General features: G+C 40.0%; 1 protein-coding gene across 18 annotated transcripts in view; it reads right to left on the bottom strand.

The window, feature by feature from the left end:
- Positions 1 to 25,640, bottom strand: part of CAMK2D (calcium/calmodulin dependent protein kinase II delta) — a 255,729-nt gene that overhangs the window by 205,183 nt on the left and 24,906 nt on the right. For 15 of the 18 annotated variants that reach the window (XM_066996891.1, XM_066996896.1, XM_048066363.2 and 12 more), the window contains exons 1-2: positions 23,756 to 24,033; positions 23,145 to 23,239 (exon numbers count right to left, since the gene is read on the bottom strand). The exons of the other annotated variants lie outside the window; for them this stretch is intronic. In XM_066996891.1, the coding sequence (XP_066852992.1) occupies positions 23,145 to 23,239; positions 23,756 to 23,823 (163 nt within the window). In that variant the 5' untranslated portion in view covers positions 23,824 to 24,033. Of the gene's footprint in view, positions 1 to 23,144; positions 23,240 to 23,755; positions 24,034 to 25,640 lie in introns of those variants that run through there. 18 annotated transcript variants of the gene reach the window in all.

Consider the following 25,640-nt stretch of genomic DNA (forward strand, 5'->3'; position numbering starts at 1 on the left):
GTGTCCATATTTCTCCATATAGATCAAATTTGACAGTTCAAAAGGTCTAATTGGATGCAGAAGATATTTGAAACCGAATAAAATAGTTTACTCATCAGTAACAGTGAGCTTTTACTCCTTTATCTCTTTTCTAATGATTCTAAAAATACAGCGAATTTAACAGATTAAAAACTATTGCATAACGTATATTCTGATAGCAATTAAACATTGCATACCAATGCATTTATAAAACTTTCCATCTATTATCAAAGTATTTGTGAACCAGGCAGGGCTTCAACACAGAGTACTCTGAAATGGATGTTCAGAAAATGGCCACATCTAGTTTTCAGCAGGCTGGGCCACTCTAATTTGGGTTTCAGCAGGCACAAACCCGTCTAACAAGTCTTTGGTACAAACAGTCTGTTTGCTACACTGATTTTGGGGAATGAAAATTCATTTCAGTATGGAGTTCTGAAAACCTGTGTTTCTACAACACGGGCTTTCAGAAACTGTTCTGATACCCCATTAAAATAGAACATACCTTCCTCTCCCAGTCTGGGAGATCTGGGAGAGAGAGAGCATCTACACAGCTAAAGGAAGAGGGTATCTTACTGTCGTGTTCTGTTAAATGATCATCAGAAAAGATTTCACTGGGAAATCTTAAAAGGAAGTTAAGTCACCCAAGGATTCAGATCAAGTTAAAAAATGGAGGATTTTAAGCTAAACAACCAACCAACCAAATAAACAACAAAAACAGCTAACAAACTTACAGCCAAGAGGAGGCCAAGAAAGGGAATCTTAAAAGATGAAGTTAACCACTGATCAGAACAGCAGATCTAACACATTCACTCAGTGTTAGAATTCTTTGGCTCGTTAGAGAACTCTAGAGACTAGCACATCAGTAAACAGCCAGTAAAGGGGGCATGTTCAGAGTATTTCATTAAGTCTAGAAGCCTTGTTAAGGTAGCTTTGTTGAGAAAAATCACATTACGATCATACCCCAAAAGAAAAAAAAAATAATCCTTAAATAAAAAGGTAATTATTGCTTATAAACTATCATGAATAGCTTAATAATTTTGTCTGCATTTGACTAAGCTATTGCAGAGATGGGGGATTTATTTATTTATTTATTTATTTATTAATACTGTTAATGGCATTTATCTTGCCATTCAACCTGAACAGCCACTAGTAGTGAACAGGCATGGTAGCAGTAGCATAGAAAAGCCTGGAAAATATAAAGGTGCAAAATTGGTTTATTCAAATCAAGAAAAAAGGCCTCCAGTAGATAAAAAAAATACAAAGCTACATCAGCCACCTAGCTGCAGTGAATATATTAGATCCTCAGATCACTGGATATCAGAATCACACAGTTCAATAATTATACTGCAAATTCAAAAAATATTTACATTCCTTTCCACATCAATACTTAAAAATGTTACTCCTCTCCTTAAGTTTGCTTTGTATTTGGCTGATGCTTCATTACAATCTATAAGCATAACCTATCCATGGAGTATGAAAAGAAAAGTCAATGGCTTAACTCTAAGTAAAGGACAGACTATGCAGAGATATTATTCAGTTCCTTTGGTCTAAGTAAAATTCTCTCTAACATACAGAAAAAAAATATGAATATAAAAAATAGCCCATGATATTAATCGAAAAATACAGCCGTTTCTCCTACAAGTTTAAAAGGAGTCAGTAACTTATTCTGCCTGAACAGAAATGCATATTGCTCTACAGAAACAACCTCAGTTCCTTCACGGTACATGAGAACTACAGTGTTTCCCACTTATTTGTCTCCAGGTCAGCAACACTTTGGTTCAGAATTTGGGCCAAAGATATCAAAGTCTCTTGAGGAAGTTTCTCAATTGCCCATTTTCTTCTAGAGGAACTGTTATTTTTGGTTTTGTCGCCCACCACTCCCCTGCCCCCAACGAGGAACCCCCCTCTTCCCCTTCCACATCAGAACTCACTCAGAACATTTCACTGTGCTTCACCTAATTCTATTTCACCTAATCACACCCCAAAATAAACTCCTCTGTCTTATCCATATTTAAATTTGTTAAGGTACTGCACAGAATTATTTTTTCCAGACTTGCTAATCATTCTTTGAAATTATTCCATTGCCTGGTGATACTCTGTCATTCTATGATAAGTAACTGAGACCAAGGTCACTTCTGTAACAGGGAAGAGCTGCATAAATAAACTGCATATTGGAAATCTAAAAACTTAGAAAATAATTTACTAGGTAGCATCACTTTCTTACACTACTGTTTTTAAAAATGAGTTAAATGGCAATGATACTTTGCTTTTGGAAAAAAGACAATGCATTTCCTAGCTTTGCCAGAAATGTACAAAGAGCTACGATATATATTTTTAAAATAACCTCATATTAATAGTTCTTTAGGCATTGCTAAGCTGTTTATGCACAGAAATAATAGCTGCAGAACCTTCTCCTCAGATGTGTGCATCTATGCAGTAACTAATGATAGCTTACAGGCATGCTTAAGCGTGGAGGGAACAGTAGGCTGAATATTTAACGTAAAAATGATCATAAGCTACATGGGAGACACTTCTCAATGAAAACTTAAGTGATAATAGTGATAATTTCTGCATTTCAGGTAAGTAGCCTTTTCGGGGCTTATCGTTCTTTTATGTGTGGGTTTTTTTTGTTTGTTTGTTTGTTTACTGTCCATCCAGAAAGCACTATTTCATTTGAATGCAGTCATCTTTTCAGATAGGTTCTTTTTTTTTCCCCTCAAAGAGATGGTACATGTAAACATACACAAGGTAACTATAGCAGAAAAAAGTCCTTTCCGTGTTATAATCTGCCACCTGGAATGAATGTGTGCTTGTGGGTAATTCTGTGCCACACAAGGACACTTTCTATCCCTTGTAGGTTAAGTCCATGTCACGGGAAAGCATTGTAAGGAAACTGAAACAGCTGACAAGCTTTCAGTTTTCCAACACTGTAAGTTTAAAAACAACAACAAAAAGCATAAAACCAAAACAAACGTTCTTCTTCCATCCTCCTCCCTCTAATCGCTCTTCTCTCCTGATGCATGATCTTCACGTTCACAAGCTACTTCTGTCTCAAGAGGAACGCAGAAATGCAGACAAAAACTAGCAGGGCCGCTGCCCACAAACACACACCTCGTTAAGTCTGTATACGGACATCTTGCAAAATGCAAAAACAAACCCAAAAGCTCAATTTCTTTAGCAGCCAAATAAGCCTGTAAAAGCCTACCTAAATATCCATTCCAACCCTCTAAGAAGGCATACGTTGTTAATGCTGTACCTATAAATATCTTGAGGGAATAACTGTGAGGGAAGAGGCCTGTGCAGAGCAACTAAGGAGCTTATCAGACAGAGATAATCCCTTTCAGGAACATGCAAAGACACCGGAAAAGGTGAATATGCATTACGAGATCTGGAGTTCATGGAGAACATGTGGCACCACTGCATCAGCAGATCTGAAAATTCAGAAACATGGCAAGCATCCTATTTCAGACTTTCATTAAGATAAGCTAAATTTGGTAATCTCCTATACATGACACCTTCACCAACAGCAGCTGCGTCACTTCCAGATCTCACTGCGAACAAGAATATGCCATCCCTGACAAGAGGATGGCTCCTTTCTCACAGGAGTACTTTACAGCAGTTAAGATGCATAATATCCTTCCCTGACACTCTCTCGAAAAAGAAAAAAATGTCAGGAACAATGTTGTTTACAGCATACTGTAGTAGTTTTATGATCAGATGATCAATCATTTTAAATATACTGTGCCAAATGTGAACAAAACAAGGACAAAAAGCAAAACAAGCTTTCATCACCATTACCCCCTCCCGCCCATCCCATAAAAAATATTTATTATTTTCAACAGGAATTTCTTTTAATACCATTTCAGACATTCCAACCTCTCGGTCTTAAAATGCTGAATATTGTTCTAGGCTAGTTTTAGTCAACTAGTGGCACAAAAATTATTCTATTTACAGAATGTTTTACTATGGCATGTGAAAACAAGACCAAGAAGTAATGTGTGTACAGATAACATGACACTAACCTCAGAACTAATTCACTCATTCAAATAAACCTCTTAAATCATTTGGTTTAAAAAAAAAACTTACACTGAAAGGTAAGCCTACATTTTCCTTCTGCAGGTCATGAAAACTCAGAGATGCTACATCAAAGCACGACATTCTGTACTATAGCTCAGCGCTTTTAAGTTTTTGATGGATTTTATATAATAGTTTATATGAAAAGCTTATAGAGATCATCGTGTTTGTGCCACATGAAAATTCTTCTGGTCATATCACTGTAGAACATCCTCTGCATGATTACACTTGAAGCTGTAGAAATATTTACAGCCGAAGACAAACAGCAACAACAGACAAACAGTACAACAAGATGCCAAACACATATCTTGCTCATTATTCTGTTAAACAATACACAACTGTTAAAAAATCTTTTAGTCTGCTTTATGAGTGTTGCCTGCAAATTCCCCCCCATCTATCTCCCAAAAGGAGAGGAAAGACAGACCCCTATAATTTTAATGAGAAAATGATTAAAGCAAACCAACATTCGGTTTACAGCTTGCACAAATTGTTCACACAACAGCATGCTGAGATGACAACTAACTGCATTAAGATCCACAGATGGAAATTTCATTTCTTCCTCCCCTCTACACAATAGCAAACGTCCGCGCTGCTTTTCACAAGTACCACATTCTAATGAGATTTGCAGTATAATTTAAAAATATAGAGATGCTCAGTTTTATCATAATAAACTGCACCCTTTCTTTGCTCCTTGTTTTTTATAGCAAATAAAATATCAGTCTAAATTATCTTGGTAATTGTTCCATATATTTAACATGTGAAAATATAAATGAACTTTACATTTCGAGTTAAACAAGCTACAGTCTGGCATTATCTGTCAAATCAATCACGTACACTAATTACCTGTGCTACTAGTATACATTTGTTTTTTTTTTTTTAGAACTAAGCAATCACTGAGCAAACCAAGATGATCACTGTTTCTGGGTTTGAAATGGATTTGAAGTCATGATTTAGCACAGTATGTAAACACAAGCAGACTTCAGCTATGTTTAGTCCCACAGATTATTCACAGGTTTCAAGATATGTAGTTAATTATCATGCTGAACCAGGATCTGAACGTTCCTAAATGACACAGTTTTACCAACTTAGTTTGATTTTCAAAAAATACCATGCAATTTAACATTTCACTAACACTAAAGGCACTATGCCCAAAGTCTGTGGTAAATTGACCATGTGTACCTTCTTCTGAAGCAAGTCTCCTTTCCAAGCTACCACTACAGTAGAAAATAAAATAAATAAATAAAAATAAAGTGCCCCTTTCAGCATGGTAGATTACCATATTGATAGAATTCTAGAAACGGGAAGATATCAGCTCTGCCTCTTCACTTCAAAATTAAAACTCCTCATTGGAAAGCTCTCCAAATTATTAATCAGACAGGCTGGTAGGGAAAAAAAACAGGTAAAACCTAGTGCAGTTCAAGAATTAGAAAGTGTATAGCAATTCTGTGATCTCTAAATAACTGGCTATCTAGATCAGATTTTGGTGAAGAGGTGTCCCTGGGGACAATTACTTCTAATTTGATCACTACATAAAATAAATCAGATGTCTTATTTCTAATCTACCAACATGACCTCAACGAGAACAAAACACACCACCGCAACAATCGTCCATCTGACAGAGCTGTGTGATTTACACTAGAATATAAGACATTGGAGATTTACTCAAAGAACATACCTCATAAAGAGAAAGCTTTATATACTGGCAAATATCTCCACCCTGGGAAGGTGAACCAGCTTCTAAATACATAAATATAGTCTGCAAAAGAACTTTCTCCCTCTTTAGGATAGCAAAAAAGGTGTTGCTGTCCATTTCCAAGTGTAAACGAGATCTAGGTGAAACCTTCATTGCAATTACTAGATCATGGAAGCATATCACAGAGTTTCAAGTGTTATTTTAAATGCATCAAGTTGGTTCTGTAAGAACCAAATGGTTACCTGACAAGGCTACTTGTGGAACTGTTCTCAGAGCCCACATTACCCATGCAAGACAAACTGTACTTAGCACTAGGTGTAAAGGAAAATGACAAAGGAGTTCTGAGTAGACCTTCTGGAAGCTCTTTCCATCATCCACTTACTAGAATCACCGAAGCTCTACTAACCAGAACAACTAACGCTATTTTTATTTGGTTCTACATTGCCTAGATGAGTGGCAGTAATGCTGTTTTCCTATCGGCTCCTATGTTAGCGGGAATAAAACACTAAGACTACTTTTAGTGATCACTGCTAGTGCAACGACATTCCAAATTTGAAAAAAAAACAGCACAATCAATTATTAGATGCACATTTTTAGAAAGGGACAGAAATGGCTATTTTACAGATCGTTGCCTGCCAACATCACTGTACAGATTTCATCCACAAGTCCTGACCAACTCGAACTCTCCCTGAATTTCAGCCTAGGCTGGTTGAAGGTATCGCCCTCAAAATCCCCTGCTTGTTTTGGCCCAGGATGCAGAGTTACAAACATACCAACAGAATTACTGACATTATTTGAATCATTTGCTCATCATAAAGAGACAGAAGACAGTTCTTAAATCAGCCCGCTGTACTTCGAATCTTTGTAGTCTTCCCAGGAACAATTCTCTGACTTAGCTCCCGATGTTTAAGGGGTGGTTATTGTAGAAGCACACAAGACTGAAAAATAAAACATGCTATTTCCTAAAAGAAGCATCAGAAATCAGAAGTTAAAGGAAATATTTGATCTTTCATTGTAATTTCTTTGGCAGAGGGTACAAGACAGCCATCTGCCATTTTAATACCATTGCTTCCCCATCTGTCCTTGGCACTGTGCTACTGCATAAATTGAACAGTTTAACAAGTTATTCTTTAGAGTTAATTCTACTGAGAAAATGAATCAGGAAAATGCAACTCAGAGGAGGAATTATGTATCATTAAGTTTTCATCAAGCAGCCCACCACGAGAGCACAACATCAATGCATTAGCAAGTGTTGGCCGTGACAGCGGTGATCAACGCAGCAAAAAGCTGCCATCGCAGTAAACAACTGCACTGCCCTACCCTGGGCCCTGACAGACTGGGAGATTGTGCTGAAACTTGTAATGCAACCATCAGATAAAGGTGCTGCTCATCAGGGGTTCCTCTCAGATTTCCACCTTGCTCTTCTCCCACAGGTTCACAGGCTTCTGCCACGGATGATTATCAGGACATTAAAAGTTCTTACTAAGCAGCTGCACACCAGCTTTCCAACTACCACCTCTGCAGCAGAGAAAGCCAGGATTTCAAATAACTACAATTTCTGAATTCTTTGATTTTCAAACACACTAAGGCACATTCTTCCCAAAACCTGTTGTCACCAAACTGCTATAAGGATCAGTGCTTGCTATTTGTCAAAACACTAATGTTTGCCATTTTAGACTTCCTTATTCCTGGGGTGTGAGGTTTTTTGTTTTGTTTTGTTTTCCTTTTGAGAAGAAAAACAGTGATTTCCAGGTAATGACAACAGACTGTGACCAAACAAATGGTTGGAAGATTTGTTTTTTTAGTTAAACCTCCAAATACTCTCAAAGGGTTGTAAACTCTTCAGTATTTTTGGTTTGTTTGCTTTTCTTTTTCGGCTAAAACTAAATAAAGTGACAAAGGTTGATGTTTCAATTACACACTGCACTTCAGAGCCCAGTAAAATGCTATAAGCAGGCAACGAATCTGTAACTAATTGCTTAGGCCTTTGCACAGAGCTAAGTTTTTTCACCATCTTTAAAAACGGCTTTTCCCCTTTTATCATCAACCTTTTCAGATTTCCAAGTCAATTAAAGGAAGAACATTACAAGTACCAACTCTGAGAACCTGATGACAGGTTTGACAACATCGCTCACTCCTGCGCAGCCTTTCATTTTTATATTAAGCAAATAAGCTTAGTCATTAAGGAAAACTTCAAGTGCATTTGCAATTCTCAGCACTCAGCAATACACCTCAGAATATTACTTTATTTAACATGAAGTAGTGACAAACCACCTTATTCAGCTGTTTCAGAGGAAGTCTCACAAAAACCTGAAAAGTCTTCCCATTCTAATAAGGTAAAGGTATCGCTGTAAATATACAAGTTATATAATATTACAAAGTCTTATTCTGCTTTATATTTGATGTGAGATCTTTCAAGATAAACCTTCAATAGCTTACTACAGAATACAAGCAGCAGATGTTTTTCTCCTCAGTGCAGTTTTCTTTAGCTCACATGCTAGAATGACCAGATAATGGGATGCTAGAATAATATTTTCTCTTCTTGAAAAAGCAAAATTGCCAAAGAATCAGGTTAAATAACCATCACATTTTCCAGATAAAATGACCTGCTTCCCCCCCCATATTCAATTCCTTAAAAAAAACCCACACACACAAAGATTTCCTCTCTTGGTGATCACTACCCATCATGCCAATGCTCCCTTTTACCAAGGCCTCATCCATCTGAGACGTAGCCCATGCTCACGCACTGTAAAACAGAAGAGCCCTCAGGACACCAACAGATCCCAGCTGGCCACACATACTGTTTTGATGTGATCAGGGATAGGTTAAAACAAATTCAGAAAGAATAATTAAAATTTAAGCAGTATGGGTTTCTGTTAAGAATGGGCAAATGTGACCATGAAAGAAAACTGACCTTCAGAAAACACTGACACATGCTAAGGCTAAGTTTACAGTATTAGCGCAGACTTGAGTTCAAGGAATGAGTGTTAAATAAGAACACAGTAAATCTAAATTCAGAAACACACTTGTAGTTAGTTCTACAACTGTAAGAGTTCTGGTATAAGCATACAATTTGCAGTGTTACTAACTGCACATTTAAGGTGCTTAAATGCTGTACCTGAAATTATTTTAGTCAAAACATATGTGAGAATTGAAATATATCCAAACCTAAGCATGTTAAATTCACGCAAACATTTATTTTAAATAAGGCTTTTCTGACACTAACTACAAGATCTTTTCTAACACAGAAAAGGAAAATACTTCAAGGAAAAACAGGAAAAAGACAGGGTATTAAGTAATCAGATTACCTTGTAATGAGGTTATAAGGCCCCCATCTCATAAAGAGGTTTAGTAACAATTTCAATCCAAAACCAAACAAAAACCGTAACAACAAAACACCAAACCTGGAAATGCCAAGCTCAGAGGACTACTTTATAAGCCTTTTCAAGCATGGGATACCTGCAAACCATGGTTCTCAAACTAGGAGCTATTTAACACCTTAACAAAATTAGTAGAATAAGTTTGCCCGAGAAGGATGTATGAATAGCACAGAATCTGAAACTATCTGTATCCTTCTATTACCTCACCAGAAGTTGCTAAGGATACAGGTACTAGACTAAACATGATCAGGTTACAGCACTTGAAGAAAATTATTGCCCATGAGTGCAATTTCCTGACTGCACGCAGTTAAGGCTGCCACAGTTGCAAAATAAAACACGTTACCTTAAACATCGTCTGCTGAGGTTCTTAGACCAATGCCACATGCCCAGCTTCTTCGGCATTCCTTCATACACTCTCTTCTTGGCACAGAAACAATCATTACATTAAGAACATGGAAAAAAATACCACCAAAGACCTACCTAAAACATCAAATGCAAATGCTTGCATTCTGTGCAAGCAGGCAAGACCAAAAACACGTTTATTCTGCAAATATCTAAAATTCACATGGATAGTTTTATATAGCTACGTATCAGTGGCATGAAAACCTAGTGAACCTTCTGGGTAAAAACTAGCAGTAGAATTCCCAAAGGAGTTGACAATGCCTGCTTAATAAACAATTTCTGCAGGCTGGTTTGTTTTACACACCTCCCTTGATTTGGGGGCGTGTTTTGAGTAAACTGGTAGGTGTTGTATATATTCTTATGCTGAAAATACACTAATATAATACAACCCCAAAAGAAACTTTTTTCCTTCCAGTCACAGCCCAGATTATTCAGTAACTGTGCTATGAAATACTGGATTCAGTTAGGTCAATTTTAGATAACTGACCTTCAGTGAGTTGCTAAGACTTTCATATATAATGAAATTAGGTATATAGCTTTGCTCACATTCCCACAGTCCTGTTTTATACGCAGAATTTGCATGGTCTGCTCAATACTTAAGAGATGTAAAGAATATGGATCTGGTTCAATTCACTGTTTTGCTCTCAAGGTCTGGTAATATTAACAATTACTTGGTTACTAAAGGACTCAGTGCTAATTCTAAATCACCATAGGCTTGTTTCACAGCTCTGTTTTGTATTTCGATACTGCAATCAAGCTATTCTCCCTTTTTCCCCATCCGTAAAACTACATCCTGTAGCTTGTAACATGTCCTACAAGGAAACATTAGTCTTTGTACAGATCTCTTTCCCTTCCTCCTCCTCTATAAGGATCATCTGGGACAGTGAGAATCTCAACAGACTAATCAAAACATTTTACCGAAAATAATGGGAGTTGGTTGTTTTGCTTTTTAATGTCTAGCATCATTATTATTAGATTTATTAGACAACACACCCAATGTCAAGGGAATCACTCTTCTACTACTAGAAACTGAAATCAATTGACCTATAAATATTTACAAAAGCAAGTAAGCTTCATACTCCATCCATTTAAATACATACATCCCATATTAAAAGTTATTCAAGCTTAAAAAAAAAAGCAAGCAGCGTATCACTTTAATATCACTTTATGTGAAGCCTTCAAGTTTGTTATTACTAAATATTTTTTTGTTTGAAAACTTGTTTCATAGCTTTTAATAACCAGACTATTTTTCTGTATAGGAAAGTAAATGTGACATACGCAACCCAAGCACCGATGTCATGAATGCTTACACGTTAACAATATTATGTTAGTTGTCACGCTGATCTCTATTGCTAAACAAACACCCTGGTTCATTTACATAAAACTACCTTACTTACAAGATCAAATTGCAGAGCCTTGATACAATTACAATAAACATTTCTGTTCAAAAAAAAAAACCAAAAAAACACCACAGTTCAAACTTTTATAACCAGCTAACTAGCCCACTTGCCAGAAGCTCTAGGTATATTTTATGCTAGAGCTGGAAGTAACACTGAGCGGCCAGCTCCCATGGGAAGTAGAGGGCAGTGAGGTGCCTCACTCGACCCAGTCCCTGCCAGCCCCGCTCTGAGCGAACACTCCAGCAGGGTTACTTCTAAGAAAATAATGGACTTGCAATGCACTCAAAAAAAAAAAAAAAGGAAAAAATCCCACCAAAACCCCACACCTTAAAATCCACACTGGGCTAATTAGGCATTTTTTACACACTACATTTTATTGACTGAACCATTCAACAATTAGCAACACTTTGAAATTAAGTTTCAATTTAGGGTGTGATTCAAGACAACTTTTTTCTTTAAAAAATAAAAACTATGCTGTTTTAAGTACACTTACAGAGTTTGTCTTCATGTTCTTCAGCTGCTATGTTAAATAGATGAGCATCTGTGGTTGCAGAAACAAAAGTCAACGCTCAACAAAAACTATTCCCAATTTAGCTTCATTTCATGTAGCTATTTTCACAGCAGTTTCCACTCGACCTTGCACAGAGGTGAAAGTAATGGCAGGCTGTAGAAAGCTATTATGTCAGAAACTGAATAACATTCCTGTGATGGAAAGAACTAGTTTTTGACCTAGCTCTCAAATACTCATGATCTTGAGAAATAGCATTTTTTTTTTTTTAAAAAGCATCTACCTACATCAATGCATATCAGTTACCTGTTGTGTACAGGAAGACATTTAAAACATTCTGTGGATTTTCCAAGCAAGAATCAATGACTCCTGCAAGGGTCAAATCCTTAAAATGTAGAAAAAAGAAAATGTGAAATCTAGGGATTAGTGAAAAAGGAGATTTCCTACCAATTTCAAAGCAACTCTTGGTAACTGGTAAAAGGGGTGACAGAAAGCATGGTGATGAAAGGGAACACTGAAGTGAAATTGCTAAAAAAGTTCCTACAAATACAAATCTCTGAATTCACCTTAACATTCTGTATGCTCCATTACTAAGGTGAACATGCACAACAACTGCAGAAAGAAGTACTATATTAACACACAGTAGGAACTGGATTAGTCCAAAGACTGAAATCATAAGAAGTGGGAGAAAATTCAATAGCAAGAAGCTCAGACCGTCAGTTCGTACTCCGGGGACTAAACATTGTGCTATTACGGGGAGTGCTCATCAGCTTCAGGGAAAAAGAGATGAACAACAAGGGATCCCTACACCAGGAGACCGACACAAAGCACCACCAAGGTACATCTGCCAAATGCATCTGTGAACACAAGTCCTGGCGTTTACCAGACAAGATTCTCCCATGGAGATACAGGCGATTACTCAAGCCACTCATGAGACCTCACCTGAATACACACACGAAGTCAACTCCAACCCCCTGTTCCAAATATCCGTACACAGAAGTTAGCGTAGAACAGAGCACATGTAAAAAGAATGGCTCCGGAAATGGCAAGTCTATCCTACAGCAGGAAGCTAAAGCAAAGTGGCTGTTAAGGAAAGAAAGAATGGAAACAAGAGAGCCCTTCAGAAATACACAGATGAAAGATGAAGAATTCTCTGAAGGACAATATAGGCACAGACAACAAACACCATCACGAATACATTTGAGCTATAGAAGACTTCTAACTGAAAGTTAGAAGTACTAAATTATCTCTTCAGTAAAGCAAAAAGGAATAAGCCCCTCAGCTCCCCAGTTGAGACAGAGCTTGATTACTTAATGAGATGGTTTACTCTGCTGAAGGACTCAACTTCACTTCAGATATCACTTCAATTCTATTCCTTGTTTTTTTTCCAGCCCCATGTGGTCTGATGCTCATGTTTTCTCATCCTGTAGAAGTCTGTGGAAAAAAGTGCTTTGAAAGTACAAGGTATCTGTTTTAGCTAGACTCGATCTGTCACTTGGAACAGGGAAAACAAAAACAGACCACCGATAAAAAAAATCTGAAAAAAAAAAGTGGGACTTTCATTTGGAGTATTGCTAAATGACCAATTCCTACCATTCGAAACTTTCTTCCAGCCTCATTCAGTTTAAGCAAAAAGACAGTTGGGGATGGAGAAAAATCAATCATATTTATAGTGGATAAAATAGATGTTTCTTCCACTATTCTGTACTTGAAGGAGTGTGAAAGCTGTTGAGATCTAACAACTAAAAAGCCTCCCTCCGCCTGTTACAGATTAGAAACACACTCATTTTGTAGGTCCTTGTCCATCTTCCCCAAACCATCTCTGATACCTATTGAGCTTACCACTATTTGTGCACAAGGCTAGCTGGGTTACCCACCTGACCCCCCAAAGATGTGAAAGGTTAATGCACATCTCCTATGAAGATGGATGGAACACACATAAGCAGCTTCTACTCTGGGAAAATGAATCTCATTAGTATACATGTTTTGATTAACATGACATTGAAAGCAATTTATTACTTAATTTAGATAGATAAATCATATTAGCCACAAATAAACAAAAATTTGAAGACATCTATTCTTACCCTCATTACAAGTGAAATTACATTAGTTAATAAGTCTTTTAGCATGAAACATTTTCCTACAGCAAACAAGCTGCCTGGGTACACATAAGGTCTGCCAAGCCCTGCTGGATCTTTCCCTGCATCTAAAGTACACACCCCTGTACCACTGGCTTTTTTTTTTTTTCCGTCCTTTTCCCTTCCTTCTGGAGTGAGCAACAAGAAATGTTCTTAATGTGTTAAAATTTACTAATTATAAGTGAGGAGTATCAGCAAGAGCACTGTGGAAAGATGCAGAAATTTAACAGAAAAAACTTTTTTTTCCCCCTTCCCTTTTGGGATAGTGATACTAAAAACAGCCTTGGAAAAAATGCTTTCTTATGTCATGATCGGAAGGACATCGAATCCCACGTGCATACATCAATGCAATCCTAATCACTATTTCATAGCCGTCCATGCTGCATAAAGAAGGCATGTACTAATCAATCTACCTTACACCTGAGTTTCAGTTTTTAATTTTAAAAGCAGTATACGCTGTACAAAAAGCACCAAGAATATGATATTTACATTTTCTAGGCTCTAGCGTTTCATAAATAACCGGAGCATATAGTTTTGGGGGCTGTTTTCTGCAATCTCTTTGCATCTTGGAAGCGCTTAATATTTTTGACATCTTTCTATAAAAGAAGGTGGGAAAAAAAGTCTTTAACCCAGTTTTAAAAACCAACATTCAGCAGCACCCGGAGCTGCCCCAAGAGAAAAGGAAGGTCATCTGCCCTGTAGTTCAAAGTCTTCCCTGCAATGCAGCACCACAGCAACAGAACTCTGACAACGCTGCTTGATGTTTTAATTGAATATAAAATCTGTCTTCACATACTGAAGGATATGAATATAATCAGCCAAATGAATATGGCTTTGCAAGAAACCTCTGAATTTGGTGACTATTTATTCTAGTGAGCAACAGCCTGTTAAAACGATTCTTACAGAGAGTCTCCCAAACCAAAACCATACCTAATCCCTGGCTTGAAATCTGCTACGCAATACAAATAACTTCAAGGCCTCCCTTGACTGATTAAATCACAAACCTATCTCTTCAAGAGGTTAAAATTTAAATGAAAGCTTAGGCTTGGCAAATCCCATCAGAATGTCAAATATGGATATTATGTAGGAACCCCATCTGTTCGTGCAGCTACATGAATATGCAACGTGACTGTTGCTGCAACACTTGCATTCACATTGCGGAAAATTTACAAGTAAGCAGAAGCAGTTCCTGACTATAATTAAATCAGGAACAAAGTTCTGAAAACACATGCAATAGATTTCTTGCTACAAACACGAGCTTTGAACACTGCGGGTTTATGTTTCTCTTCCTCTCACGTGTTGAGATGATGAAACTTTACAGCAGAGGTGTGTTATCCTTTCCACTTACACTGAGGGCTGTTAATCTTCCTCCCTGGACAAGGTACACTGTTCTTTGCAGCACAGGGACAGGAAAACAAGGGGAAAACCACCCTCTGCCACATGACACTGCCCCTAATGCTGTACAAATCCATGTGCGTGTCTTTAATGGTCTCCAAGGTAAGGAGAGCTGCTGGCCACCGGGCTGGATGAGTTGTTCTGAGCACTGCCTGCAGGCAACACACAAAACAACCCTGAACCAACTTTCCTATCAGGGTTTGATATATTCTTCAGTCTATCTCGCACCTGCCAAAATTCACACACGTGCTTTCTCAATCCAGCAAGTATTCAGTTCACCCCATTTATTTTTTTTGCTTATAGATCAGGTGCTGAAATTTTCAGTTTTGCACATAAAAATCTCTGACTAAGGATGTCTAGTTCTACATTTATTTGCTTGTACGTAACTGCAGCCATTCTTTCAACTGCCCTGCCAACCATGTGTTGGCAGAATAAAAAGTGACACGAAGAGAGCATTTGGGATGAAGGGAAGGCTGTCCTCCTGACAACCCAATTGACTGATTTGGCTGTAACTGATCAAAAGAAACCACATGGCAATTAACTTTTTCAACAAGCGTGCTCTACATTCAAGGTGAAAGAGACTGCCAAAACATCAATTAATTCTGTTTTTATGGATGCCAGACATTTCTCTTGGAAAGCATCGCCAAGATGTTAGCTTCTTGTAGCAGTATATAAACTCTTGGGTAGTTGTAAAAATAAAGAGTTGTAAGCGTAAAAAGACGCCTCCTATCACAAGATGAAATGTTTCATCTTGACCAGCAAATATCCACAGCAGCACGTTCCCATTATTAAATAAAGTATATTGTTACTTTTTAATTTATTTTTTTTTAAGCCTGCATACCTTACTCTCCCAGTTTCCTGTGAAATACTTGCTACTTACAGCAGGTCGGGAATTCATGTAATAAACCCTACGTGAAATCACTAGATAGGAAAAGTTACTTTCTATTAAATACAACCAACCTAAACAAACAGCTGCACGGACTGATCTGCGATAGCTTGTTCGGCATATTAACTGCCATTCTCCAGACTTTAAAAACCTAATTACAAAAAACAAATACATGCTGTAGCACAATTTATGCTTCTCAAATTCCACTAAAGAGGCCCTGGATCAGGATAAAAGCTAAATCAGGTATAAGATATATTTGCAAATTTGATTAAATTCCTTCTCTTCCTGCGGTGTATTACTCTTGGCTATAGCTCATGTTTTTAACCTGTGGCATGTATAGAAGCAACAGATTCAAAAGAAATTGAGTAAATTCTCACTTGAGCAGCATAAATCCAGCAGCTTCCAATCAAGTGCAACAGAAATTAATGGGGCTGCAAAACTTTAAGAGAAGTTTTACAACCCAAACAACCGAAACTCAGTGAATTTTACATGCTGATAACGTAGAGAACTATACTGGATAACAGCACAACTCTCTCTCCTGGAAGAAAATATCAAAACCACGTCACACAGATTCTCCACTCTCTCCAATAACCGAGTTTGCACAAACATGCACGCAAAGACATACACAGAACTCTACACATAGAGGAATAAACAGACAGATTGGATTCCTGTGTCTCTCCAAGACATAGCAGATGTTTCTTCAAATTCAAGGCATAATTATTTTTAATAAAGAATTAAACAAAAGGAGCTCCTGTCTTTAAGTTTGGTTTTTGTTCTCTATTAAATTTTTCAATCAACAGGTAAGTTATGCTTTTCAGACAATCTTTTAAAATCCCCACATTATCCTTACAAAGCGTTTGATAAATGTGCAGTAAACTTATCTGAAGGAGGAAGCTGGACCCTGACATAGATAAACCCCCTGAAACACTGTGGCCTACATTTCTCAAGAGGTCAAATGAAGGACACTGACATGAAAAGCAGTATCTTGGCAGTATTTACATTTCTAAAGCAAAATATTTGAAATTCTGTCTCAGATCTTCCAGAAACCAGCATATTTCTAAGTTGCTGTCAATAACGACAGATGTAAGTCACTTAAATACCTCAGCTGACCTGTGGTTTCCAATTGCAGTACACATAAACCAACGTTTTCTATGTACAATCCTATTTGCAAACAAACAGAACAATAACAGTGAAGTGTTTACCATTCTGCTTATTTCCTTGTTTTCACCTTTGACCAAAATATTTAATTTGGAAGTACAATTTGGAGAAAAGTCACAAAACACTTCCAGAGAATACAGTTTCTCTCAGACCAGGAGAAAGGAAAACAAACAAAAAAAAAGATGAAAAAACCCCACACCCCAAAACTACTCAGGTTCAAAACCTGAATGGAGGTACGGTAGCTGAGCGAAGGCATTCAGTCCATATTTTCCCCCTATGTCTAGCTCTCCTCCCTCTCCTAATAGAAGGAATGAGAAGCAGTTCTGGAAATGCTGCTATTCAGACATGCAGTTAAATCTTCAGTTTGCAGTAAATGAACATACAAAGTAGAGGCACGTGTCAGTACCAGAATTGACAACTTTTAACAGAAAATGGGATGAAAGAGGTAGCCAAATAAATTCCAGAGAAATCCTTCATTATTAACATTTCAGTGGAAAAGATCTAAAAGCAGAGAAGGGGTCCAGGCCAAAGCAGTGATGAAACACAATGAAAGAAAATGGGAAGCTCCCAAGAGAGGCAGATGCATTCAGCTGATTCATAATTATAGGCATGCTTAATAATCTTGTGAGTTGGAACAGAAAAAACTCTCCCTTTTTTCTTCCCTACTGAGCTTGGTCAAACTCTGATAGATGATGCCAATGCCTTTAACTCCCTCTTTTTCCCCCTGAGTTATTTTACATATTGGATTTGTGTCATGTTTCCTTTGCAGTCAATAGCTAACCTAAAAATTGAAGAGTGTGAAAGTGATCTGTAAACATTGTTTTTAGAGTTTCACTTCAAATTGCGAAGCTGCATGTCGAGGACATTTCTGTAACGTGTGCGAGGAGAACAGCACTGTAGTGTACTAGAACTCCCCACCACCACCACCTCCCCACACCTGGGAGTCTTTTAAAGTACACACTGCAGTTTTCACCTTTTTGAGTACATACCTCCCAGTATGAACAGCAGCAACAAGCTGTAAGGATAACAAGAGTGATACATGCATCTTTAAGTTCTAATGCAATTTATTTAAAGCCCATCAGTGTATGAGCTATAAAAAGAATCTCCTTTCCTGAGAGAGAGAAAAAGAATGTTTTGCAAAAAAAAAAAAAGAGAATTGATATTATAGAAATTATATAATATTTGCTATGGTAATTTATGTATCAACTACCAGAAAAAATTAATTTGAAATCTAGTGTAAACTGTTAGAATATTTTTCTACCAACTAACACTCATCACAATTAATTCCAAGTCCTCATTTGTATCAGTATTTGAAAGCTCTTCAGATTTCCACTAAAAGCAAGAAATAGCAAAAGCTCCAGACCTTTAAAACAGAATACCTGTTCAACAAGGAGTGCGCCACTAGATTGTTACATTACTGTAATCCACAATTGAAACATATACTTGCAGGTAAACACATAAATGTATCCACGTTAAGTCAGCAGATCTATGTCAGACTGAAAAGAACGGGGTGACTAAGCTGAAAGGACGGACAGAGCACCAGCATTAACACAGGGCAACCGCATCAGTAGGTAAGACTTAGATACTATGGAAAAGCATTGTAAAACGTACTTTTAATACGTGGAGGAAAGCGACCATACCGCTACTTGACATGTAATTAACCTGACAGACTGGAATTCTTGCTCTCACAAAGCTGAAATGTGCTTCACAGGCAACTAAATGCCCTCAAGGAGCGTACTGCATTTGTGGGAATAACTTCAAGTGTACTTCAGAACAGAAATTAGCATTAAAAAAATACATGCGTTATAATAAACTTGCACAGGTAAATGCTTCAGAGATTAAGATCTTTAGCTGGATTAGGAATCTTTGCAGGCTTATGCAAAACTACCTTCTTCCGCTGTAGAGTACGGGCAGCCTTAATACATCTTGCCTTCTGTAAAACATCTGGCACTGCCTAACACAGTACCTGACTGACTCCATGAAATGTTACTCTACTGACTCAACAAAAACGTTTTTCTCTCTGTATCACAAAAAAACATGCTGAAAAATACTACCCTGTATATTTCATATGCCATTCACTTCCCCCGTGTATTTTAAATCACTTTAGGGATCATGAGGTGCTCTACTTGGACTGCTATAGACACCGAAATACTCTTCCTACAGCAAAAATAGTCAGTACTGCCACTAAAATACTGTTCCGAAACAAAGGGGACTGTGTGTGTGTGGTCTTCAGCCTCCTCACCCATGAGAGCTTGTTGCAAGGAAGTGCAATTGTCACTGTTTTTCTTTTTTTGGTCACAAATTGTCACAAAGGAGGTCACCTTTGGCTATGCCTTGCATACGCAGCCACCAGCTTAAAGGAAACACTCTCTTCTTTGACTAACAAGAAGATGCTGAAACAATTTGGGAAGTTTCCTACCGAGAAGGAATAACCATAAATAACCAGCAAAGCCTCCAAGGCTTATAGCTCAAAAGCTCACTGGAGCTAATGGAAAGACTGCTCCCTGAAAGATCAGGAGAGCAGCGGACAAAAAGGGATAACCTCCGGCTGATTCCTACATTGCTCTTACTAATGCGTGTGTCCATCAACAAAGTGGCTCACATTGCTGCTGCAGCCGTCCAAGGGCTGCGAGAGGGGTGTCTAAGCAGTATTTACAGAAGCACCCTAGAAAAGAAAATCACCCACTTCTCACAGATGCCATCAGATTGCCATCAAAGGCACGGGGCTTTTGGCCGCTACAAAGCAAATCTGAAGACGAGCAGTGGCAAAATTACAGCCACTCAAAATACATTAGTAACTGACCTTTTCAAGTCTGATTAGAGAAACAAACACTTTGGGATTTTTTTTTCCAGTCAGAAGAAGAGATTCAAACATGTTAAGAAAATGGGTCTGTTCATGAAATTTATTTGGATCAAAGCCAAAAGGCTCTCTCTCAAAAAAAAGATAAAAGGTGTACAGATAATAACAAAAAATAAGAGCATTATTTTGCATTTTGCCCACACAGGGAAAAAGTCACCTCGCAGTTCACTTTTATCTACATTGCTTTCTACACAAGAAAAACAGCAAAAAGAAGCCTAAAACAATACAATTAAGAAACTGAGTCATAAGATAATTCCCATGACTTCATCAGCCAAAACGATAACAAACCCAGAACCGGCATACATTCTTCACCCTATTCCAAGTTTTCTGTGTGCTTGCTCACTACTGCACTTAATTTTACAAGGGTATGCTATGTAACTTCCCCAAACACACTTTTTAAAATCAGCAGCATAATTAAATCACGCGATCTTGTCTTGAACATACCCTATTGATACAAAACTAGCTGTTAAGTATTAAATTCACGTTAGAATATCAAGTTGACTCGGTAAATGTAAAGAACAACTCAGAACACAGCAGGTGTAAGTAACCGATCATCAATTTAAAGGCACAGAAGTTACTTCTGCAAAAACAGGGGGCATAGCTTCCTTTTCCCTTCAAATTAAAACGAGAGCCTGCACCTCTGCATGCAATTACTCTGAAGTTTCCCTGTAGCTATGCAAGGAAACAGAAGAGAACACACCTTCACTGGCGTAAGTCTACGATGAGCTCAGTTCCTGTGTAGGAGGACTACTAGTGGAAGGATACAACTAGATCTCTAAGAACATTTGTGGCTGGGGTGAAAGAGTATTAGGGAAAAATATATTTTTATGACTGGGCTTTTTCCCATTAAATCATTTTTAATCTCAAAAGCACATGAAGTTTTCCTTAGTCTTGACTCCCCCGTATCACACATTGAAATGGCTTTTCTTCAATCTTGCAAGCAAGAAGGCTCAAACTTTGCATTGTGCTCCGAGGAGTTTCACAGAACCAGGCCTGTACACGGGATGCACATTTTCAAGCTAAGAACCTCTAACTCCGTTCACAGATGAAGCTCACCCAATGAACTGTTTAGATTTACATTATAATCTGTATTTTGACTAAGAAGTATGAAATGAAAATGAACTGCTACCTCATCATAAAGCAATTCAGATGGGAACAGAATGAAACTTACAATTTAGATAGTAGGTGAAATGTAACGTAAGTTGTAAGCTGCATAGCTGTTACCAGCCGTGGCAAGGTATCACAGTTAGAGGCTTGTTAACGTTGGGAGTTTTTGCACTGTAAGTGATCACCTTCTGCAACTGAAGAACTGCCTACTAGGAATCTGAAGACTTCTGCACCAAGCTTGTTCTTCAAAAGGTGCTTAGCAGATGTCTCAACAAAGTTAATGAATAATTATATTAAAAAAAAAAAAAAACAAATATGTGAAACAAAGATGTGAATGGATTCACTGTATTCATGGACTTGGCATCACATGTGTTCAGAGAGGAAAGGATATTTCACAGTCCAGTTATCAGTCTTTAAAGTATAACCCCTTGCTTTACAGGCTTACATGTTAAACCTGTAGAAAAATCTCTGCTTGAGTTGTGACTCATTCCATCTTATCGGCTAAATTCTCACCAACTTGCTTACACTCATGAATGGATTACACCAAGGACCAACTTCGTCCTGCCTGAACAGTCAGAGAAGTACAAAAATTGAAACTTGAGAAGTAGTACGTTCCAACTGATGAATTCAAAGGTAGACTTAACATTTATATTAATTTGGCCTAGCTTTCAAGATTTTATCCCATTAGACATAAAAACTATGGCACATGAGTAATCTGGGGCTTATCTTGCTACAGCTTCTCATATTGAAAGAGACCTTGATCTATAAAATCATATAGACCACAGAGATATATTTTAAGCGTCAAAATTCAACAAATCATGTTATTGTTCTGACAAAAGAAAAAGGTTAACTTGTTTCAAGCAAAACTCTGAAAATACCTGATCTCAAATATCAGTACTTTCTTAACCTCTCTCCTTTTAAATCTGTAACTCTACAAAGAAGTATTCTCAATTTAAGTTTGAAAAATAACAGAAAACAAATCTGAAGACTAACATTCAGCAAAAGGTAAAAAGCAAGTTTTCTCATCCCTTTCATCAGCTGAAAATAAGAGCATTAACGTGATGCTGAAAGATCCCCTGTGCATGCTGTTACCAGCACATGCCACAGTGTCATAGGTGGTACTTTATGTGTAAATCTAATGAATTAATTCAGGCTGCTCTTTACCTGCAGTGACTCCTTTGTGTCAAAAGCAAACCAGACCATAAACATAGGTTTACACGGTGCCATTGCTTGCTTATTCACCTCCATGTTCTTTACCACACCACAAATTCATATCAAAACATAGATAACGTTAACAGAGAATAATCCATAATCCCTGACATCCTGGTACAATCACTTTGATGTGGATTTAACAAGGAATTGACATATCACCACTGAGGCTTGCCTTCAACAGCAACAACCCACAGTACACATGTAATTCCCCAAGTATATCACAAAGACTTACGCACTGACACTGAAAATATACAAGAAACATACACGTTATGGGGAAAGTACAAACATGTGGTGTAGCAGGCATTACTGTTGGGCTGTAACAGAAAAACACTGTATCACTTAATCAGAATGAGTCGGGTTCACAAAGGGTTATTTCATAAAACGGTGATTTCCTTCCTATAGCATCTCATCACGAAGTTTATTACAGGGTAGCAGATTACACTTTTCCTCCTGGATTCAGATAGGCCTCGATTTTCATGTTTAAATGCAATGGAAGCACTGAATTCCGTAGAGCTTTGACATACATTTAAAATAAAAGCTGTCATGGAAACTTATTATTCCCCCCCCCCCCCCCCCCCCCCCCCCAAAAAAATCAGTCTGCAAAATGCTTCCAGACTGATGTTCAAGCTATTTACATATAAGAAAAAAGGAAGGAGTGCATTACTTTCAATTGCTTGAGAATTTGTACAGCTTTCCATTAAACACTTTACAGCAACAACCGGACATCTCCAGCGTCAATCCACAAAACGTTTAATATTAAAAGCCAACCCACAGTCTTACAAGGGATGAAAAAGGGCATGTTATGAAAATTAATAACTTTAATTATCATGATTCGGTTCGGTTTTAGCGCTTCCCACAAGAATGCACAAAACTGGGAGGAGGCACCATAAACGCTCGGTTAAAATATACCCACCCCTAGCCGAGAGCTTTTTGGTGTTGATGATTTTGGCAGCATACTCTTGTCCTGTCGTAATTTTCATACATCTCCTCACGACCGAGAACGCCCCTCTGCAAACCAAGAAGCGGACAAAGTGTCAGCGGCACCGAAAAGGGGGGCTCCCTGCGGATACGATGGCAGAAACGTTCTCACGAATTTCAGCGACCGGCGTGACGCCGAAAATTAGAAAAATAATAAGAAATAAATGAGAAAAGACGGAGAAGGGAGGCGTTTTGGGGCGTCGCTTGATACCGATTTTATTCACCACAACGGCAAACTCGGGTCGGAGAGGCGCGGCGGGGCGGCAGCCACGTCCACAGCCGGCGGGGCCGCCACACAGCGGGGGCTGCCCGGTGCCGGTCCCCGTCCCCATCCCGGTGCCGGTCCCGGTCCCCCCCCTCACGGTCTTCCCCCGCCTCCCCCCCTCCCCAGCCGGCCGCCAACATGGCGCTGGCGGCCCCCCGCCGCCCGTTAATGGCCCCCGCAGCCCTCCACCGACGGCCGAGGAGGAGCGGGGCGTACCCCGAGGCACCCCCCGGGGCCCCCGGCCGCCTTACCCGCCGTGCCCCCCGTTTCCCCGTGCTTACTTCCCGAGCTCCTCGAAGAGCTGGTACTCGTCGGTGAACCTGGTGCAGGTGGCGGTTGAGGCCATCATGAGGGCGGGCGGCCGGCCGCCGGTGCCTCCGGCGGCCAGGGGCGGCGGAGGGGCTGCGCGCTGGGGCAGGGCTGGGCTGGGCGAGGCGAGGCGAGGCTCCGCCGGCTTCTCCTCCTCCTCCTCCCCGTGACGGGGCTGCCTCGGCGCTCTCCCCGCCGCCCGCCGGCTCGTCCTCCCGCCGCGGCTCTCCCCTCCCCTCTCTCCCACCCCCTAGGAAAAGAATAAATAAATAAAAAATATACCCGCGCAGAGGCGGCACCCCGAAACGGAAAGCAAAACCGGGGCTGGGGGAAGCGGCGGCGCCGCCGTCCCGCTCTCCCGGTGCCGTGCCTCCCCCTAGCGACCCGATCCCGCCGCCTGCGCCCGCCCCGTCGCGGCTCTCTGCTGCCGCCTCGCCGCCGATTCTCCCCCCCCCCGTGAGCCGCGGTCCCGTCGGGGACGCTGTGGCGATGGCGAAGCGGGGAAGGGAGGTGGGGGGGGGGGGGGGCTGCTGCACAGCGGCGGGCGGCGCCGCGCGCCCTGAGGAAACGGATGCACCTGCGGCCCGCTCCGCCTGACGTCAAGCACCGCCCCGCCTCACGGCCGCCGCACCGGCAGGGCGGGGGAGGCGGCGGTTGGGGCGGGGAGGGCGGCGCGCGGCACGTGCGGTGCGGCGCCGCTCAACGGCCGCCAACGGCCGCCAACGGTCGCCAACGGCCGCCAACGGTCGCCGCCTCGCGTCGCCTCAGGGGCGCCACAGGGGAGCCGTGACGAGAGCGAGCCCCCGGGGCGTCCCCGGTGTGCGGCCTTTCGAAGCCCGGGGGTGTAATTCTCCTCGCGTTCCCGAAGTACATGCTGGGGAATATAGCTTTTACACGCGAGGTGGTTTTTTTGAAGTGAAACGTGTGCATGTTGGCGTTCATCTTACCCTGACGGTTTCCTTTTTCTAAAATATTTAATGCTGAAGTAATGACGGCGGGTGAAGAAACGCCTCTTCGAACTACAGCTTTCTAGCCCCAAATCCCATCTCCCGACTTTGCAATTTTTACCACTTTAACAAAACACCCTCCAAATATAGCTACTTTTGCACGTGCCACCAATGCAGAAATTAATAACCCTGATTGCGTCTCTGGTCTAGCCTCTGCCAGTGATTATTTCTCCCGTTTTGCACAACTCATACCATTTTGTGGGCATTCCTTTCCGATATCCTCAGCGGTGGCAAGTTAAGTAACGAGTTAAATTAACATCTGCACAGCGCTTTAAACATTCAAAGCACCGAATATGTCAGCTTGCATTACAGCCAGAGCTGCGCTATGAAACGCAGCCTGTAGCATGTGTCTAGAGCACCGAAATCCTTGTGTTGATGCGCGAGAAGCCCCACATCGGAAACAGAGCCACGAAATAAATCCACGCAGGTCTCTCCCAAGTTCCCGAGATCCCAGAACAGAGACCTCATCGGAAGCGTTAAAAATCTGCCAGCTCTTCCCTGAGCTAACGTGCACGCAACGTGAGCGCGTGAGCCTGCGCGTGAGGGCGGTTTTCCTCCCAGCGAGGCAGCCGTACCTTGCAGAAATAGCCGGCTTTCGTGGCGTAAAGGGGGCCATGGAGGGAGGCTTTGAGACGTTTGAGCACGCACAAAGCATTTACTGCCCGGTTCCTCTCCATGGGACCGTTATGTGCAGCAATGTGAGAGCAAAAAGACCAGAGGATGTTTCCATTCAGACCAGCAATTTACATTGGAGCAAGAATGAAACTACTCTCCCATCAGTGAAAGGAATGTGCATCAAAAAAGCATACAGAACAGTAGACTATTTCCTAGTCTCCTCTAACAAAATTAT

This window comes from Anser cygnoides, chromosome 4, assembly GCF_040182565.1.
Source record: "Anser cygnoides isolate HZ-2024a breed goose chromosome 4, Taihu_goose_T2T_genome, whole genome shotgun sequence".
Lineage (NCBI taxonomy): Eukaryota > Metazoa > Chordata > Aves > Anseriformes > Anatidae > Anser > Anser cygnoides.